Here is a 19,388-nt window from a genome sequence, read left to right as displayed (position 1 = left end):
TTTTTGCACAGAATGACAACATGAATGAATTCATCATGAAATGTTTTGTCTCTGAGTGTCTTGTCTTGAATGCAATCATTCTTTTAATTACTTACATTTTAAAGTATTATATATTAAATATTGTCAGTTATTATTCTAACATTTCATAATGAGAATTTTAAGGAAGTGACTGAGTCACTTTTTTATGGTCTTCCGAGAAATTCCAGCTGAGCTAAAGCAAGGACTTCCTTAAACTCTGCAATAATGAGACAGTTCAGTTAGCCTCACATCAATTACATATTCAGATCATAATAATACAAACACTTGATTATGGAGCCAACCATGGCAGAGTTTTTCTGGTGGACGGGTGGCCAAATTTCTCAAAAATGCAGAAATACTGAATGTTGAAAAGAGGACTCAAGAGAATTACTAGGCAATTATTTATCAGTCAGGAGGAGTCTGGTAGCACTTTTTCAGACTAACACATTTTATTAAAAGGTGTATACTTTCATGAGATATAACTCACTTCCTGATCTGTAGGTTTACTGTATAATGTGTTTATGTGTCCATTGTGTAGTTTTACTGTGACATTGAGGAAATGGACTTGTTCTGTTAGATGGGTTGAGGTGGACTGAGTTTGATGGTGGGGTGTAAGTTCCTGAGATCTTAATGGAATTTGAATTTGAAGAGAGATTCATTTCCATGGATCCAAGTTTATGAAAATGTCATCAATGACTCTCAAATAAAGGAGGAGTTTAGGGGATAAAAATTGAGAAAGTATTCTGAGTCAACTATGAAAATGTTGGAATATTGTGGAGCTATGCATGTGCCCATAAGCTGTGCCACTGATTTCTAGGTATATGTTATTACCAAAGGTGAAGTCATTTTGAGTGAATACAAAGTGACAGGCCTGCTGGCAAGTTGTACTGTGTTGATATCAGTGATGAAGTTTTTCATTGCTTGAGATCCATGTGTGGGATGTTGGTGTATACTCAACATACATAATTGCTAAAATAAGGTTGTTAGGGAGATTGCCAATGGATTTTAGTCTTCTTGGGAAGTCTGTGGTGTCTCTTAATGTAGTTGGGAGTACTGGTGGCATAAGGTCTGAGTAAAGAGTCTATGAAACCTGATATTCCAGCTGTGATGGTTCTAATACTTGAGGCAATGAGATGGCCCAGATTGCCTGGTTTGCCTGATTTCTGTATTTGGGAAGTAGATAGAAGATTCTTGGTCACGGCTCCTGGGGTATCTCCAAGTAGGCAGTCTTGTATGTTCTTAGGAAATTCTTTCATCAGATTGTTCTTTCAGATATATTGCTGTGAAATCTGAGGATAGAAGTTGTAGAATGTAGCGTTGGAGAGTTCCTTCTTGGCTTCCTTGATATAATCCACTTTCTTCATAATCATTCATTTTTTGCACATTGTGCAAAATGCCAGAATTCATTATGAAATCTTTTGACTTTGAATGTGAAGTAAACTGTAACTCATGAAAGCTTATGCCTTTTAATAAAATTTGTTAGTCTATCGGATCCCTGATTTTTGGCTACAATAGATTAACACAGCTCTCTTCCTACAGTGTAGGTCATTATTTAGAACTATTACAATAAAACTTTGGCTAGATTATTTATCAGCCTTTCCAACCTGGGAATCTTCCAGATGTGTGGACTTGACCGCTCAGAATTCTGGGAGCTGATGGGCCCTTCCACAGAAAGCTTTCAGTGCTGCTGATTTTCTTTCACTCAAATACCCCAAATGGAAAATATCAAAACTTCTACTTTGTTATATGAATATATAAAATGCAAAATAATAAACAGTGCTAAACCAACACCTAATAAGACTAATAACAAAGAATAAAAATAATGCAGCAATAAATCCAAAGTATTATCAGCAGTGAAATTAAATCATGTGAAGACTTAAGCATTAAAATAGTTTTCAGTATGCACGCTAGAATATAACCTGGAACACAAATTCCTGATAAGTTTCTTTAGGAAAGGAATTTCATCAGTTTCTATTTTCAGGTAATCCTTGATTAACAACTGCCCTGTTTAGCAACTGTTTGAAGTTACAGTGGCACTGAAAAAGTAACTTTATGACTGCTCCTCACACTTACGACTGGCACAGCATCCTGCAGTCACATGATTGCCATTTGCATGCTTCACAGCCAGCTTCTGACGAGCAGAGTCAATGGAGAAGCTGGCAGTAAAATCGCAAGTTGCGGTTACATGATGTCTTGCTTAATGACTGTGTCGTTTAGTGATGGAGTTGCCAGTCCCAATTCTGGTTGTCAGGTGAGGACTACCTGTATTTCTTTACTGTCTACACTGAAAAGGATTTGCCTCAAGCAGCCACCTGCTTGCTTTACTTCATTGGGTAGAGGATAGATTTAGGGCTCTTTGAACTGAGATAAGGAATAGTCTGGCAGCCAGGCAAATCCTGATGTATTTCTATAATAGGATTATATTGGCTTATTTTGGAATAACAGAAGTTTCTGTATGGCTTTCAGAGTCAGTCCTGCATATAATACACTGCAGTAACCTAAACTGGAAAGTATGAATTAATTGTTGCAAATCTCCACTTTGATTCAAGTAGGATTGCACTGGTATCAGCTTGTGCTGATAAAATATGTTTCAAGTCCATAGGGCAACAAATTTGGCCAAACAGACTGTGGCAGCCCTCTTAGTTCTGGGCTCTCTCTCTGGGGTCAGAGATGGCCTAGAAGCCTGACCCATGTAGATGGCCATATACTAGATCTGGCTTTTACCTTGAAACAGATGAGACATGATCTGGTTCTGTTGGATGTTTCCATTAGTTGCTTGTCATGGACAGATGATACTATTAATTGGAGTTGCTAACCTGTGCAGGGAGGAGGGTCCAAATAAGATGGCCTCTCCAGACATCTGATACATCCAGAAGATTTCCAGGTGGCATTTGGGGATTTACCCAGCAGTCTGGAAGGCAGTTCTGTTGGATGTCTTGTTAGCCTCTGGAGCCTCTCCCTGCCTGCCATTCCCAATCAGTTTCTTGGTTTTTTGAGGAGCTCTGAGAAATGAAGTGGGTGAAGAGATGCCTGGAGTGATGCTGGTGGAAAACAAGAAGCAGATATGACAGGACAGGGGTACAAGCTCAAGCGCAAACCTATTTTGTCATGATAATGGCAGTGAAGCCAAATTACTTCTCCACTCTTATTGTATTTGCAGAATCTTTGCTAGGTGTACTGTTGAGAGTGTCCTTGACCCTAAGAGAAGGATGGGCCAGAAGAACAAACTAATGTAAATTGTGATCACCTGGCCAAGTGCTTCATGGAAAAAATAACTTATATTCACTCTGAGTTGGAAGCCAGATGGACAGAGTCTGTTGAGATGATAGAGGTCAGGCCCTTGGATATGCTTTGGTATGCTGTAGGGTTTGATCCTCTTCCCTATCCTGTTTAACATCTGAAGCTACTGAGAATGGTCATCCATCAGATCAGGGTGAGGTATCATCAATGTGCTGTATATCTCTACCCTGTGCCAAATGAGAGATTGAGTAGATATCGTAGAAGTAGTCAGAGTCTGGATGGGGCAAAATGGACACATACATTCTATATCTGCGGATATGTGGCATGGAAATGAAGTTTAAAAATTGTAGTATTTTTGAACACTATTTATTTAAACTAGTACAAATGTATTGTCAAAGCTGGGAACTTGAGCTTCTAGATGAAAATCAATAAAACAGGAAGGAGGTTGAGAAACCTTTTGCCATGGCTTCTATTGCAAGATTGTTGTGGAATGTTGATGCAATACCATAGCATTATTTTTAAAAAATGGAGAGAAGACGGCAATTCGTATATTATTAATTTCTTAATTATTCTGCAGAAAAGTGCTTGAACTATTTTAAAGCATGTTTGCATACTGGATCAGAAATATAGCTACGCTGTTCCACAGAAAAGTCACAAACTATTAACAAGCTACTTTTTATAGCTGCCCAGTTTTGATAAAATTTCCGTATGGAATGGGGATAATTTCTGAGACTCCTCTCTTATTCAGTCATAGGTGTCTTCCCAGACAATCCAATGCCTGGATTGTCTTTTGGAAAGCTGTGTATAGAAGCTAGAAAAGGAACTAATGGGGTGTGTTTGATGGCTAAATGAGAGAGAAATTAAGGTTAGGGTTACTATTCAGAAATGAATGATGTCATTTGTAAGTCCACAAAAAGTCTACTTTAAATGTAGTTTGGCTAAGGCGGGGTATGCTAAAGTGATTCTTTGTATCTTTTTACCTACAGATACATTTGATTGATTCATAAAATAACTGGATCCCCTTTAATGGGGGTTTTAGTTTTGGGAAAATATAGCATTTCCTGGTTCCATCCTTTGGTCTTTTTCACAGAATTTAAGAGAGTGAACACCACTGAAGCCTAGGTATTTCTCAGTTGTAAGTAGATCCTTCTTGGAAATCTTAGCAGGCAGCAAGGAATCATGGGAAGTTCCATTCCTTGCTTTCTCCCACAACAGGTGTCTTTGTTCACTTACCTTCTGCACACATTATCACATGCCCCTGCTGAGTCAGAGTGATAGCAAGAACTACAAAGGCAGGAAGAGTCATTTCAGTTCTAGCAACCAATTTGCAACCAGGAAGTTGAAGCCAGAAAATCTTACTTCGAAAAATTCTTTTGTTAAAAGATTCCCTACCCCAAGTGACATAATCGGAGGAATAAAGTGGAGGCTTTAGAATGTCAGGCAGGAATTTTACCCACTGGAGATGAAGAATTACTTGTTTACAATGTGGATCAGAGCTGCCTTCACTGGGAAGAAAAACAAGTAAGCCAGCATTAGCCTCGTCATCACCAAACTGCATTACTAAGAGGGCTTTTTGGATTAAATATGAGATATTTTAATCTCAAGGATTTGTCCTTCATGCTTTGCCTGTTTAACGCTATTAAAATTCTGTGCTGTTTCCCAGCAATAATACGATGCTTTTACTTTTCCCTTATTAAAACACAAAGGATAATCTGAATGCTAGAACCGTGTCCCAGCTTTGCTATTTAACTGCAAATAATGTCTTCATGAAAGACACACGTAACTTTGGGAGCACTTTCTGAGAAAAGTGAAATTGAGGGCAGAGCAGAGTTCTTTTATTTTTTTCATTTTGCAAATGACAAGCATGTGACAGTTTGCTAACAGTTTGGACTGGGAAGCATACATTTTGTCATTATCACTTCTGTCATTATGTATATATAATTAGGCTTTTTATCACAGGGCTAGGCAGGAGAGAATATTGCAGGAAACAGTAATAGAAATGGGTCTTTTTCTTTTTAATATATTCTATTTTTTAATTTATGGAATATTGTTTTTCAATATTTTAGAAACATAGATAAAAACACAATTTTATCGTTTTTTAAATGTTTTTCTTTATTGGCGTGTTAATAAATCTATCAGTTCTCTGAAATGACCAACACCTTTTTCAGTTAAAACTTCAAAAGGATGGGATGTTGCATATAAAAGTGAGTTTGGATTCTCCTTCATTTTTTAAAAAAAAAAGTTTATTTCTTGTGAATGATTTGTGAATGATAAGATTTTACCGCTTTGAGCTGGGATCTTGCCCTTTGGCTAATGAAGGAAGCTTAGTTCTGTAATCTTGCACCTCCATCTGAAAGACATCAGTTTTCTTTTTTATGTTAGAATAATTCAAAGAAAAACAAATGCACCTTGAAGACATATCAAACCTACCAAAAGAAGGATTGTTTCCAATGTATCTGGCAGGATATAGAGAAAAATCCCAACCATGGTAGAATGCTATTCATGTCTTCTGTGAGAATCTGTGGAATAAGCATAAAGCAATTTGCCTTGAGAAATCTGACTCCTCCACTAAAAGGAATCTTTCGTGTGATTCAGTATTGCTTTTAAAGAACACTGAGGGAACACAGGAGATCTTCATTGTGAACTGAACTGTTCCTCCATCTCTGCTTCTTTTGGATTTACTTTTCCGTTAGAAGATTACTTTTTATGGTTGAAGAAAACCTTAAGGAAAGACTGTTACCGTCTTAACGTACAAACAGGTGTTTCAACTACCTGTGTCACACAGAGATCAGAAAAACTCCCAAAGGAAAAGCAGCATTCAGGAACTGTTCTCATTGGCTGCAGTGAGCTTTTCTTTCTTTTTCTTTTTCCTTTTCCTATTTTTGTTCCTTTGGTGACACTCCCTGCCTAGTCCCTTCAGGTGGCTGCTGTGAGCAAGTCACATAGAGCTAAGCCGAACTGAGCTAATTCTTTGTCCTGTTGCTAGTCACTGCCAACAGAGTTTGCTGACAACATGATGGAAGAAATTTCCATTGTGATGGCCTACGACTCTCATGTCTTTAGCCAGCTGTATGATGAAGATTTTCTAGCCAGCCTGGTGGCAATCAGCAAACCTAGATATGTGGTAGGTGTTTACATTATGGAATATGATTCACTCCAATTTATCTTTAATTTTTGTAATGTGAAAAAAAATCTTCTTCCTCTATCTTTTATTTATTTATTTATTTATTTTAATTTATCAAATTTGTCACTGCCCATCTCCTCTCACTTTTTCAGCCTTCACTGTTTTAACAGTTTCCAGATTGAGACATTGTTCTGAAACCTTTCAGATTCTTTCTCGTGTGCAATTCTGAACTCCCGTAGATTTTAGCTATACAGTTCACCTTTAGTGCTTCTGCATGAATAGAGACCCTAAAAGTACTGTACTCCAGTTTAGCTATTTAACCTGGTGTTGCTTAACTTGTAGGACTAGTGAGCTTATTGTGTGCACATAAAAAAATCTCCACCCCATATTTCTATTTCTTTGTGTTTGTATAAGGGACAGAAAGGAATGTGAGTGATTGCATTACATGTATTTGTGTGTTTTGTTGCATTTGACAATAGAGACTGTAGAGGTAAGTTTCATAGAAAAAAGTTGGTTTTAAAGAAATGTTTCTCTGTGATACTTACAGTTTCATTGAAGCATTAAGTCTGGCTATTGTGTTGCTTGTATAGAATCTGAGTCGCTATACTCTTGGGAATGTTGGGAATGTTAACTCTCAATTTATCTGTACAAATATCTAGCTGAACAGAGTTTATATTGAATAATCCACTATAACCTATAATTTAAGCACGTTCTATTTGGGCAAGTATATTGCTGAATGAGATACAGTTTTTATTCTGAGGCAGATTAAACCTTTAACTACTTTACAAAATCTCCACAAACCTCACCATAATGCTTTACACAAATTATTTACTTCCCAATAAAACAATAGACTATGCCAGAGTGCTTCCAAATGAGTCTAATTGATCCTTAACTATCTAGTGGAATAAGGACTATCTTTTCCTTTTGTGTTTCAGCGTAACAAAGTTATTGGTTAGTTAATTGTTTTGGCCTTCTGGATAAAGGTTGTGGCAGCTTCTACCAGTGAATGAGCAATTCCACATTTGCATGTCAAGTAAATGTTTGTGTGTATGCGTGTGTGTATGCTTGGATCTTAGTGGATAGACTGTTATGCTGAGATAGAATAATACCGAATTATGCACAGGGAGAAGGATGTAAGGAAATTCTAAAAAGATCAATATCCACAGTTAAAACAGAAGAACTAAAAGTGTAACTCCTATTTTGGGTTCCAGTGTTTTCCACCTCATATCCTCATCTATTTAACTCAGAGTATCTAACATCTATTCTGCTGTTTGCTTTCCACATAAAACATGTTACCATGAATGTATTTTTATTCTTCATTCAGATATGACTATATATAAATAAACATTTATTTTCAACAGTCACCAGATGGAACAATTAGTATGCACAAAGAAAGAAATAAAAAATAACATTAAAAATAATGTTCTATTTTTATAAAAGCACCACAGTAAATCTTACCTTAATAAGAACTGTAAACTTTTGCAGACTTTGTCACTTGTCTCAATCTGTGAAGAAAAAGTACATGAAAATCAGGACAATACTCTTAGAATATAACAGTGGAAGAATTCGTAATACAAATCTCAGTAAAAAGAATGAAATGAAATACATGTACCCATTTTCCAATAGTGCCACCTGCAAAGTCATATCAGGGCATACTTTTCTATGTAGGGAAACAAATAATTCTGTTTCTCAGTATCAAAAGGACATTGCCTCAGTATGTATGTATGTGTGTGTGTGTGTGTGTGTGTGTGTATGTATGTATTGTATGTATGTGTGTGCGTGTGTATGTGTGTGTGTGTGTGTGTGTGTATATATATATATATTTGTTTGATTGATAATATTGACCTTGAAGGTTAAAAGCAGAATCTTCAGACCATGGGAAAACAATAAAGCAAGCTCGCAAACATTCCAACCAAAGCCACTAATTAAAAATCTTACTACAAGCCTGGGTAAAAATGGCAGATCAGCTTCCCTTATAATTTTTTTAGTAGTTTATCGATCTGCTTAAAATACACAAAAAGCAATAACAAGGGAAAATATATCAGTCCTGAAGCAATGCTCATTTTATAATAAAATATCAAAATAAAAAATAAAATATATTTTATAAAATGTTCTGGAATTTGACTTTTGCTACCAAACATGCCAATTAGCCATTTAATCTTGCTTAAAATTAATTCAATCCTTTGTAATGTCAGGTGAGATAAAGACCCTATCAGGCAGCATGGGAGGTTTCACAGGTAGATTGTTTCCTAGGCTCATTCTGCAGTCGCAGAAGTAAATTATATTTATTTATCTTATTTATTTATCAAATTTTATTAGTTAGTTATATCTTGCACATCATACTGTGGGATATCTAATTTATTGAAAATATAATCAATTTTATGTGAATGGACAACATATTTTGTTCAATTACCACTATCTAGTTTCTGCTTCCTGTGCTCCATTCTAAAAAAGAAAGAACTCCTAAAAATGATTAGGGAAATATTTTAATAGGATAATGGAAATTATGCATACAAAGGGTCCATACTTCAGAAAACACTGTGAATTTAGGTGGTTGTGCATTTTTCTGTAGATTTTTTTAAAAAGTTTTTAAAAATGCTGAATCCGAATTCCATCCTAAAATAAGTTAGATAAATAATGAGAGGATTTGTATTAATATTTCCCTAATCCCCAATGTATTATTTGTTGTGTTCTTCTTTACGTAGAATATACAGTGCATATAAACTAGACAGATAACTAGTTTTCTTTTGTATCTCAGAGAATCTAATTTTTGGACAAAGAGAAAGCATAACTGTTACCACAAATACTGATTCCTAGTGCTGTTCTTTGATCTCTTTCTGAAGTGGACAGAGATTTGTTAAGCAAGTGAATGTAGTGGGTCTTTATCTTTTTTTTTTAAATTAATCTTTTCATAGTGCTAAAATTCTTTTTCTGACTACAACATTTTAGAAATATTAAAATTCTTGCTGGCAAAATGCTTCTTAGAAGAAAGAATAATGCTTTAATAATTTAATAATGCTGCTGTAGTGCAAGAATATACTGCTGTGATACCAAAATATTTTTTGTGGCTTCTTCTCTTGTTACACCAATAATGTTGGATGTAAGAACTATGCAGGCATTTTCAATAAAATGAATTTTTTCAAAGTAAACGTTTTATTTTTCTATGCTGCTCTGAAAACATTTAGTTTTTAAATAGGTAGGAATTATGATTGTATGGATAAAGTAGTCTCTATATCTAAATATTATCAGAGCAGTGTGAGAAGCTTCAATTGATGAAGCTGTTTCCACACAAGTTCCAGATTTGAAATGATCTTAAAATAGCATTGGTTTCAAACCTTACCTCCCTGGAGACCTTGTATTTTTGATTAAACAATTCTGGACTTTTTTTCTCTCTGCCAGAGAAAACTTCTTGTCGCTTAATGGAGAGATAAATAGATCTGTTGCTCTTATTAATATTTAACTTTGACTTTTCCTCCTTCTTTGAACAACCCATATTTCTGCAGCTTTGTGTTTAATGACATGTGACAAGCTATCTCTGCAAAAAGCGTATATATTATTACTGTTTCATTGACAATGGAAGAGATACCCCAAAAGCATAGCACGATTTAATATCTGACTTTTGTAGTCATGCATTAATATATTTTAGTAACTGTCAAGTAATGGTGTCTTTTTTTTATCCTATTCTAATTCTACGTTAGGCAGGTTAATCCATGTGTTCCAATTATGTCTTAAAATATAGTGATAGGCTGTGTGTGAACCTAATTGTTGTAGTACCCTGAATAATTATGAAGAATCTGAACCAAGCTTCATATAATTGAAAGATGATCTCAGATCTTAATATTTTTTTAAAAACGAGCGTATTCCATTAATATTTTTCTTCCGTAACAAATTAACAGATTCAGAATCATAGTTTAAGAAATAAACACTCATTATCCTCAGGGTGAATACTGAGAGATACTGGGAGGTGTTGTTCACCCCATCTGGGAGGTGTGACAGTTTTGCTGCAACAACAGAGGAAAGAAAGTGTTAGATAAGAACATTAAAATATTTGCTCAGCTGGATCAGCCAGAAGGCCCAGAATTTTGTGATATTTCCCATAAGGTACTGCCTACATCAGCAGATGCACAGTTACAAGAATACAGAAGTCCAGGGTTCTGTATTCCATAGGGGCCAACCAAATGCATTTGGGAAACTCTCAGGCATAGAGTGGGAGCAATACCTCTCTTCTACTGTTGCTTGCCAGGAACTGGTATTTCACATACGCTACTTGTGACTCTGGAGATAATATAGCACCATCTAAACTAATAGCCGTAGCTATCTCTATCCTCTGTGAATTTCTCTAGTCCCCTTTTTAAAACTATCTACTCCATGCTGGCCATGGAATTCTGGGAGTTGAAGTCCACCCATCTTAAAGTTCCCAAGATTGAAAAACACTGATCTAAATGGATGAGTTCCGTGAGTCATGCTGGCCACATGACCCGGAAGTGTCCTATGGACAACGCCGGCTCCAAGGCTTTGAAACGGAGATGAGCACCGCCCCCTAGAGTCGGACACGACTGGACTTTACGTCAAGGGAAACCTTTACCTTTACTAAATGGATGCATATCACATCTGACAGCAGCTAATTTCATCATTTATACATTGTGCACAAAAAGACCTGTTTGCCTTGAATCCCTCTGCATTAGACATTGACTGGAGGGCCCTAAGGGCTCCAAGTTCTAGTGCTGTGAGATAGGGAGCAAAAGTAATTTCTGCCAGGAATTTGATATTTTGCATGTTTCATAGCATGCCTGACCTGCTTTCACTAAAAAGCACCAATTGCTATAGCCTTTCCTCCTAAAGATTGGCTTTAGTTGTCTCATTATTTTGATTAATCTTTTCTTCCCTTTTTCTAGCTCTACAATAACCTCTTTCTGGTATGCAGTATTGCAAAGAATGATGACATTGTCAATTCATGTTATTATGGCTGTTGTATTTTCCATTAATTTCCTAATAATTCCTGGTATAGGAATTTCCCTTTTTTAAGCCACCAAATGCGGGATTGAAACTTCCATTGAGCTGTCCATCATCACTTCAAGATTCCTTTCCATTCAGTCATTCCCAACTCCAGTAACGTGTATGAGAATATTATTTTGTTCATTTGGGCTTTTGCAGCTGCATACATTGCTTTGCACTTCCAGATCTCTTCCAGCTTCTGTAGTTGAGCTGGAAAATTGGTGCCATGAATACAGGATATATGCTTGTAACTGTGCATCTGCTGATGTAGGCAGTACCTTATGGAAAATATCACAAAATTCTTTGTTGTTTTGCTGTAATAAAGTAACACCAGTATTCCTCTGAAAAAGAAGTACTGGACTACAAATACTGATACTGTATATATAATCCCCAACTGATATTTGCACAATAATATTAGGTATGTGTCATCCTCATTCTCGCTTTTATCCAGTGTCGTTCATAAAAAGCAATTAAATTGCTAAATATTTTATTCAGCAGCCAGTTGACACTATAGATCACTCCCCATATTGTATACCATATTGTTCACTTTAATGGTAGTTGGTTTCCTCATTATTTTATACTTTCCTCCTTGTATTTACTGATGCTTCTGTTGATCAAAAGATAGTGGTAAAGCAGCAGAGAATACAAGATATGCACTCACAGAGATGTATCCTAGCAACTTGTGGTGCTACAAATATGCTGTGTCCCCAAGTGGAAAATGGAAAGAGAACAGGAAGCATTCTGGTGAGCTTTGCTTCTGTTCCTGCAAAATCTGGGTTTTGAGTGATCAGTTTTGAGCCAAGGACACAAAGAAAAAGGGTTTGTGTGTGTCTATGATTGGGTGTGTGTGTATGAGAGAGAGAGATTTATTTTGCTTTTAAGGGGTTTTTTGAAAATAATTAGGCTTTTGTTAAATTTTCTTGTCAAAATTATGCTGGGCTGCAGTTGTCTTGGTTAACTGTTTTCTGTTAATTTATGTTATCGCCCAGAGTCCCCCAATGGGAGGAGATGGGTGGGGACAAATTAAATTAAATTAAACAATCAATTAATTAATTAATATCTGACTTGTATAGAAGCTGAAATTTTTGCAAATCCAAGTTTTGGAGTTCTTCATTCTTTCTGTGGCAGTTGTCAGAGTCATTTGAAGTGGATAGCACAAGTTTAAGACTGTGTTTCCAAACCTCCCATCAAGAGAACTCATTTTGATATTTTTCTGGAACTTTGTATAAGTTACCTGCACTGTATGTATTGCTTCAGGCTGGCTAGTGAGAATCTAGAAGGTTAAACCTTCTAAATCAGCATTCCTGCACCAATGAAGCTGCTAGCTAGAAGAGAAACAGCAGGTGTTCCAGTAGGAGATTTAATTAATAGTCAATTATCCTTTTTGTCTAACAGCCAGATGACTTTGGAGGACAAATTTCGTGCCACTGGCGCACTGAGGCCTACTGATTGCTTCAGCCTGAGCATTCACACTGCTCTCTTTATGCGCACTGATCTTTTCTGGCCAGCCTCCTTTTTATCCGGTTGCTCTGTAGTCTGCTTTTTACTTTCCTAGATTCAGCTTACCCTTATACTCTTAGTGCCTGGCACTGGTACCAAAGACTTCCATGCTTCTACACAAGTAGCTATCGTTGTCCCATTACTTTACTGTGTACATAGTGTAACATGGCACTTTGTTATGTATGTACAGCAGAGCCAAGATTTCCATTCGCTGAAGTATGTCCTACTGCTCGTTAATAATTCTTTCCTATCTTCATATTGTTGATTGCTCCCTGTACTTTCACAATATGTACATTTTTGTGGCCTCATTATCCTCTACTCCCACTGCCTATCCTGTAATTAGAACAATTTCATTTTAGGTTTGGTAGTTTATATTATAATGGAAGAAGCACTACTCCCATCCAAATACTTTGGGTTTTTGTAGGAGGTACAACCGGAATATGGAATTCATAGCTGATGGAAACCACTTGTTTTTAAAAATAATTTTCTTAGTTACAATCAATCACAGACTCTTGTCCCAAATCTCTCAGTAGTTTCAATTATAAAGACCCCCCAAGAATCCCAGTCCAGAGGTAGTTAGCTGCTGCTTTTAGCAGTGGGATGTGTGGTTTGTTTTTTCTATAGTAATAGGAACCAGAAAGTTCCTTTGTGAATTGAATAATATTCCCCACTCTTTAGCCTCATGATTCGAATCCTGCAGCCTTGTTGGGGAAGTTAACTTACCTAGTTTCAGTTGAAATTCACTGGCAAATTTTTGAAGTTCATGGTCAGTATACAATAGCCCCAGTTTCTGTAGTCCCTGTGTGCCCTGATGCAGTATTTTTTCACCCCAAGTGTTACCCTTAATGTTACTACCTTTTTTTGTTATTTATTTTTATTGCTTTACAGGTGCCTACAAAGAAGCTGAAGAAATATGAGAAAGAATATCAAATGATGCGGGAGAATCAGCTGCAGCAGGAAGACCCTTTGGATCGATATAAGGTAATGGGTTGCCATGTGCTCAGACACTTTCCATTTGAACAGAAAGAGATTGCCTTTGTAAGCTGAAAGGAAAGCTGTGGACAATGTTTTCACACTGCCTGATGTGGCACATCTATAAAACATTTTCATTATGTTTTATATTTTACTTGAAACCATTAAATTCATTTTATTTAAGAACCACATATAATGTTTTTATTTTTTCAGTTTATATGTTTGTAGGTTATACTTCTGGGAAACTGCATGGGATGCTGAGAAAGAATGAGGGATTCTCTACTACTGACATACAAAGGAGGCAAAGAATTATGTGTTAGACAAAGCTATGTGTGGTTCACTACCATAGACACATTTTGGAAGGTGAATGCTTCCATAATTGACTGACTACACTGAATGAATGACTTTTTCCTCTGTGATACAAATACTCTTGATGACTTAGTAATATTTATAACACTCTCGTCACATAGATTGAGAAACAGAGTTGGTGAAATAATTCATTTTACTGAACCACATTTCAGTTATATTGGTTACAAGCAAGGATAAAATTAAATTCCTTAGTAAAGTGGAACTCTAGTTTTATCCATTTTGTTGTATTTTTGCTCTGAACTCCCATAACTAATTGGATGGAACAAAGTGGCAACCTGAACTGGGAGTTTGAATAGTATTTCTGCCACAAAGTTACTAACCTGTTCTTCCACTCAGTTGGCATATGTAATATACATATGATACTTCTAGCCTACCTTACAGGGATGTTGTAAGGATTATTGCCATACTGTATGTGACCACTGAGTTGTTGAAATGGGCTTCATCAGTATTAAGTATTAGGTCTGAACAATTGCACTGTGTAAAATTACTAATGGGTCAAATTAAAGATACTTTCATGTTTCTTGAATTTTTGTAAGCACTGTAACTCCTAATACCTATTTGGGGGCCTAGATTGTTAGACATTTTTTTAAAAATCCCCAAATTTATACAAATTCTTACTTTCTAGAAAAGATAAACCAAGTTTTGAATGATATGAAAAATAGAATCGTTATTATTACTGCATTGACCTAAAGGAAAGATTGAATTCTAGGTCAAATAATGTTTACATGATGTTCTTGTTAAATAAATAATGTCACATTACCATATAGTGTTAAGGTTTAGCTGTGCATTCACATATTACTTAAAGGTTTTATCCTCACTTTGAACCCTGATTTATTTAGCCCTTGCTACTGTTGAATTCTGTGAGAGTGAGATTCTATAGAGAATGAAGAGGAAAGTAGGGATGGGTTAGAAATGGGGGATGTTAAAATTGTGACTTTGAATGTGCAGCGTGTAATGTGTATGGTTACATATAAAAGAATGATTCAGTATTTAAAGCCAATGCCTTCAAATATGACAATGTTGCAGGCAATTCTTAAAACAAATGGAAAAGATTTTCTGTTAAAACGCTAGATTTTGGACTATTATTAATGGCAAGAGGCTCTTCCAAGTCTAGAGGGGTTAACTATTATTCTTTCTAGCTCTACATTCTTTTAAATTAAATATGTTCTTGGTGATAACAAGGGTAGAAGTATCTTTGTTAAAGGATTTTTGACTATAACTACTTTAGCTTCACTTTATGTACCAAATAAATTGGAATTCCCTTTTTTACAACAACCTTTTGGTAAAACGTAAATATTGGCAAAAGGCAAAATACAGAGATGTAATTCTAGACCAGTCCAAGGTACAGATTATAACAAAAGGCATAAATTTGAAAAGCCAACTAGTAAATTTAATTATTTGAGTTTAAATTAATGGATATATGAGGTGAAGAAATTGGTAATGATTCAGATATTCACATATTATTTACAAGTCCATAAAGTGGAGTCCTGGATAGGTTATATATTTGTTTCCACGGGTACAGAATGCTTCTTCAGCAATAACAGATAGTACAGATAATTCACTATTTAAATTGTGTTACAGTGGGAATGGTACTTCCCCAAACATTCTACAGCGGAAATTTAGTATTATCTTACCAGCAGCTTTGTCCACTTTCCAGTCAATAAATTAACACTGAAAAACTATATTTAGGAAACCCCCCTGACCAAGTGAGTCCAGGAATGAGATGGGAAGCACTTAAATCACGTTTTAGGACTAAAACATTGTAGAACAGCAAAATCTGTTCAGACTGAATCGGAAGTACAAATACTTCATTATGAATTCGAGGTAACAGACTCAAAAAAATCCTCCAGAGTTCAGAAGGGGAGGAGGGAGGATCCAGCTGAAGTAGATAAAATCATGACTTTACTGATCTACCTAAAATAAATGATGTGTTTATTTTTATACTAAACCAAATGTTGGGAGTACTGCTCCCAAATTAAACATGTCTAATATGAGAAACTATTTAGCGCAAATATAGTTGGAAGTATTATCAGGAGAAATATGGCTGAGACTTCATAGGCCGATAGAGATGGAGGGATTAAAGGTTGTCATCCAAACTGTGATTGTGTATAAGGTGCTAGAGAATATTTATTGCAATCTCCAAATTTCTAAACGGCCCTTTGAAGTGGATCCCTACCATCCAATTTCATACTGAAATGTAGATTATAAATTATTCTGTTATTTAGTACTCTTGCAAATAGAATTGTCATTGTGAATGTAGTACCCATAGATCAAGCTGTTTTCATTCCTAAGTATTGCAGATCCAATGTGCAAATGTGTAGTTTCATATTAAATAGTAAATATAAAGGTTTTCCCACAGTTATGCTTACATTAAAGCATTTGATGTAAGGAACTTTAAGGAAATGTGTCCAAAGTTTATAAGATAGTTCAAGTCTTTCCTTGTGAAAATATTTGTTTTTCATTTGATGATTAAACCATTTGTGGTCCACAGTAGCTTGAGCAACTCTATTTGTCTTGGGAACTGTTATAAAAATCAAGATAATTAATTAATTAATTCAACTTTGGCACTGCCCAACTCCAGACTGACTCTGAGCAGCCTACAGTATCAGATATAAATACAGTAAGTTAAATAAAAATACAGTAAGGGAAATAAATAAATAAAAAGGCAAATCCAGACAACTGACATCAAAATGTCTGCAACATGCAATAAAAGCATCTAACAAGGGGTTTCATCTGCCCTATTCCAAGGCCTTCCAGGATGCCATCAGGATGAGAGCCATCTGGGTGTCAGGGGGACCTCATTCCAGAGGGCAGGTGCTGTGACAAAGAAGGCACACTTCCTGGGTCCTGAAAGATTACACTGTTTAATTGAGGGACCAGAGCATATCCACTCTGTCAGCTCTTACCAGCTAGTCAAAAACAATGGGAGATAGGGGGTCCCTCAGATACTGGGCTCTGCCATATAGGGCTTTATAGGTGATAACCAGCACCTTGAATTGCACCCTCAAGCATACTGGCAACTAGTGCAGCTCATGAAGCAAGGGTGGAGACAGGCCCACCACTACTTGTGTGGCAATGCATTTTAGACCAGTTGAAACTTCTGAGGGGTCTTCAAGGATGGCCCCATGTACAGCATTGCAGTAGTTGAGCTATGAAGTGATAAGGGCATGAGTTACTGTCAGAAGGGCTGCTCAATCTAGCAAGGGGCATAACTGGTATATCTGATGAACTGTGCAAAGGCCCTCTTTGCCACAGCTTCCACCTACTCTTCAATCAGGAGCTGTGAGTCCAAGAGGACTCCAACATTGTGCTCCACTCCTGGAGTAAGTATGGAAGATCTTGTGCCTGGATCTGGGTGCAACAACCAAATAATTGATCTTGATAATACTGAGTTGCAGTCAGTTTCTCCCCATTCAACCCTGCAGCTTTATGTAAATGTTAAACATGAGAGAAGAGAGCCTTGAACACTGTGGCACCCCACAGAGGTGGGACCTAGGGAGCAACCTCTCCTCTGCTGGCCAGTACCAACTGGAACAGGCTTTGAAAGAGGGAAAAGAACTACAGCAATATGATGACCCCAATTCCCAACTCCCAGAGCTGGTGCAGAAGGATGCTATAGTCAACAGTATTAAAAGCCACTGAGAGATGAAGAAGTTCAAGGATGGATGCACCACCTCTATCTTGGCTCCACTATAGGTAATTGCTAAGTGCAACCAAGGCTTTCCCCATACAGAATACCAGCCTGTAACCAACTGGAATGAGTCTAGATAATCCACTCCCTCCAGAATCCTCTGCAACTCCAGCCTGACAACCTTCTCAACAACCTTCCCTTGCCAGTAGTTATCTAAGATAGTTGAGTCCAAGGACTGTCTCTTGAAGGGGTACATCCGTGCCCCCTTCAAGGCAGAAGACACCACCCCCTCTCCCAACAAGGCCAACACCACAGTATGGACCCAGGTCACCTCCTCAAAACTGCTTTAATGATCCCGAGCGGCCTGGATCAAATAAACAGGTGCCCTGTCCACTTCCTCAAGAATTACCAACTCAAACTCATTCCAGATTACACCACCAGACTGAACCACTGCGACCTCAGCCAGACCTACCCAGTCAGAATCTGACTTAGTGCAGATCTGAGTGATTTTATCTTTCAAATAGCCAGAATATTCCTCACAGTGGCCCTGGAGGTGGTCCTGTGGCCTGTCCCTACTTAGCAGGGATCAGATCACTCTAAAAAGGGCCACTGACGCAGTCAGGATGCAGTGAAATATTGACATTTTGCCATTCTTATCACTATGAGGTAATCTCTACTATGGGCTCTTATTCATGTTTGATCACATTCACTCCGAGTCTCCCTGCAATGGCATACCATTGGCCATTGACCCTTCATCTCCCAGAGCTTCTCAGTAAACTAAAATGTACCCCAGAATCAACATACAGGAAATGGCCACATGGGAATTATGTGGTCAGAGGCCCACCCACCCATCCATTTCAATTGGCCTCCAAGGCCTCAGCTGAACCACCTGCCAGATCCTAAGGGAAGATCCCAAACTGCCATAGGGTCCATCTGGTGCCAGGGTGGGCTGATGGAATAGAACCTGTCTCCCCATGAGGGAGGGTGGCACAGTGAGCTGGGAAGTACCCAGAGAATGATCTGTCCATGGCAATGGACTGATGGTAATGTTCTCTATTACCAGATCACAGCACAACTGCCCCAAGACAAAAATGAGATCCCGTGTGGGGTGCAGTATGTGACTTCAGTTTTGCCAACATGGAAATGGAGTTGAGATTGAGTGGGTCTACTCATTGGCTCTTTTCAGAATCAGTCTCATCCACTGACATCTTCTCCCATTAAGCAGTAGGGTCATTGCTATCAATAGTTGGGACCAAGATGGTCCCAATTATTGATAGGAAAGAAAGAAATCTGTTCATAGCTTTTTTCCTGGTGTTGTTACAGTTCCATATAACCAAGCAAAATCTGTTGTCTGCTACCCAAAAGGAACCTAAGATAACTAAGCAGGAAGAATCTGGAAACGGAGGGAAAGCATCTCCTCATTGTTACTTAAGGGTTAAAGGATCTGATCAAGAGAAGATGTTTCCCAATACTGAAGGATGCTTCATTCAGAGAACATTGGAGACATTTATAATACTGTGAATCCTTTTGTTAATTTAG

The 19,388-nt window shown here is 37.2% G+C and overlaps 1 protein-coding gene across 5 annotated transcripts in view; it reads left to right on the top strand.

Annotated features, from left to right (window-relative positions):
• Window positions 1-19,388, top strand: part of RABGAP1L (RAB GTPase activating protein 1 like) — a 170,550-nt gene that overhangs the window by 130,373 nt on the left and 20,789 nt on the right. For 2 of the 5 annotated variants that reach the window (XM_063298498.1, XM_063298500.1), the window contains one exon: window positions 13,766-13,858. In XM_063298498.1, the coding sequence (XP_063154568.1) occupies window positions 13,766-13,858 (93 nt within the window). Of the gene's footprint in view, window positions 1-4,590; window positions 4,780-6,234; window positions 6,383-13,765; window positions 13,859-14,062; window positions 14,745-19,388 lie in introns of those variants that run through there. The other 3 variants (XM_063298499.1, XM_063298503.1, XM_063298502.1) reach the window with 3 other exon arrangements.

This window comes from Candoia aspera, chromosome 3 (assembly GCF_035149785.1).
Source record: "Candoia aspera isolate rCanAsp1 chromosome 3, rCanAsp1.hap2, whole genome shotgun sequence".
NCBI classification, from domain to species: Eukaryota; Metazoa; Chordata; class Lepidosauria; order Squamata; family Boidae; genus Candoia; species Candoia aspera.
Note: the sequence above shows the minus strand (reverse complement) of the source record. Positions and strands in the feature narration are given on the sequence as shown.